This window comes from Etheostoma spectabile, unplaced genomic scaffold, assembly GCF_008692095.1.
Source record: "Etheostoma spectabile isolate EspeVRDwgs_2016 unplaced genomic scaffold, UIUC_Espe_1.0 scaffold352, whole genome shotgun sequence".
Lineage (NCBI taxonomy): Eukaryota > Metazoa > Chordata > Actinopteri > Perciformes > Percidae > Etheostoma > Etheostoma spectabile.
This window is the reverse complement of record NW_022605591.1, coordinates 1,033,041-1,033,770: the sequence shown is the minus strand read 5'-3', so window position 1 is coordinate 1,033,770 and position 730 is coordinate 1,033,041. Positions and strand designations below refer to the sequence as shown.

Here is a 730-nt window from a genome sequence, read left to right as displayed (position 1 = left end):
TATATATATATATATATATATATATATATATATATTGGTTTGATTTTTCAGTATAAAAACTTGTTCAGTGGATTAACACCTAGCTTCTTCTCAGATTATGGAGGCAGTTCATGGAGTGACCATTGAAGAGGTTCATGCTGCACTTCAACGAAATGAATGGAACCCAGTGCGAGCTGAACAACAACTCAAGGTCTGACCAGGAAATGTAGCTCTCAACATAATGTAGCTCTCAACATAATTGATTTATAAATAAATAAATAAATAAAAAGAAATTACAGTGCAATGAGAGATACTAATAAATAGTCCTAGGTTTAATTTTATAAAATGCAATGGCAAACTTAATTTAGAAAGTACCTATGCACTTGTCCATAGTAACCATACCCAAAATATTCACAAAAGTACAATATAAAATACAGCTTCACAGCATAACTGCATTACCAACATGGTGCAGGGGACTGAGAATACTCCAATTACTGCATTTAAATTGTTTTTGGTAATGGAATTTTTTTTAGGGAGTTTTTACCACTGAGGGTCAATACCAACACACTTGCATTGGTAGTTAATCCATCATGTAGAGGGGGCCTGTCTTGACCTGGGGGCCGGGTAGAGTTCATCTGGAATAGGAGCAGGTGGCTGTGCATGTAATGAAGCTGCCCTGTATGTAGCCTGCTGTGTTCACTGTACTTAATTCAATTCAATTTTATTTATAGTATCAATTCATAACAAGAGT

General features: G+C 34.9%; 1 protein-coding gene and 1 long non-coding RNA gene across 4 annotated transcripts in view; both read left to right on the top strand.

Moving 5' to 3' along the window:
- The window catches only part of LOC116686336 (uncharacterized), a 26,607-nt gene that overhangs the window by 10,679 nt on the left and 15,198 nt on the right, over positions 1-730 (top strand). The gene's annotated exons all lie outside the window — the stretch shown is intronic.
- Positions 1-730, top strand: part of tnk1 (tyrosine kinase, non-receptor, 1) — a 16,513-nt gene that overhangs the window by 14,259 nt on the left and 1,524 nt on the right. For all 3 annotated transcript variants that reach the window (XM_032511321.1, XM_032511320.1, XM_032511322.1), the window contains one exon: positions 95-190. In XM_032511321.1, coding sequence (XP_032367212.1) covers positions 95-190 — 96 coding nt within the window. The remainder of the gene's footprint in view (positions 1-94; positions 191-730) is intronic.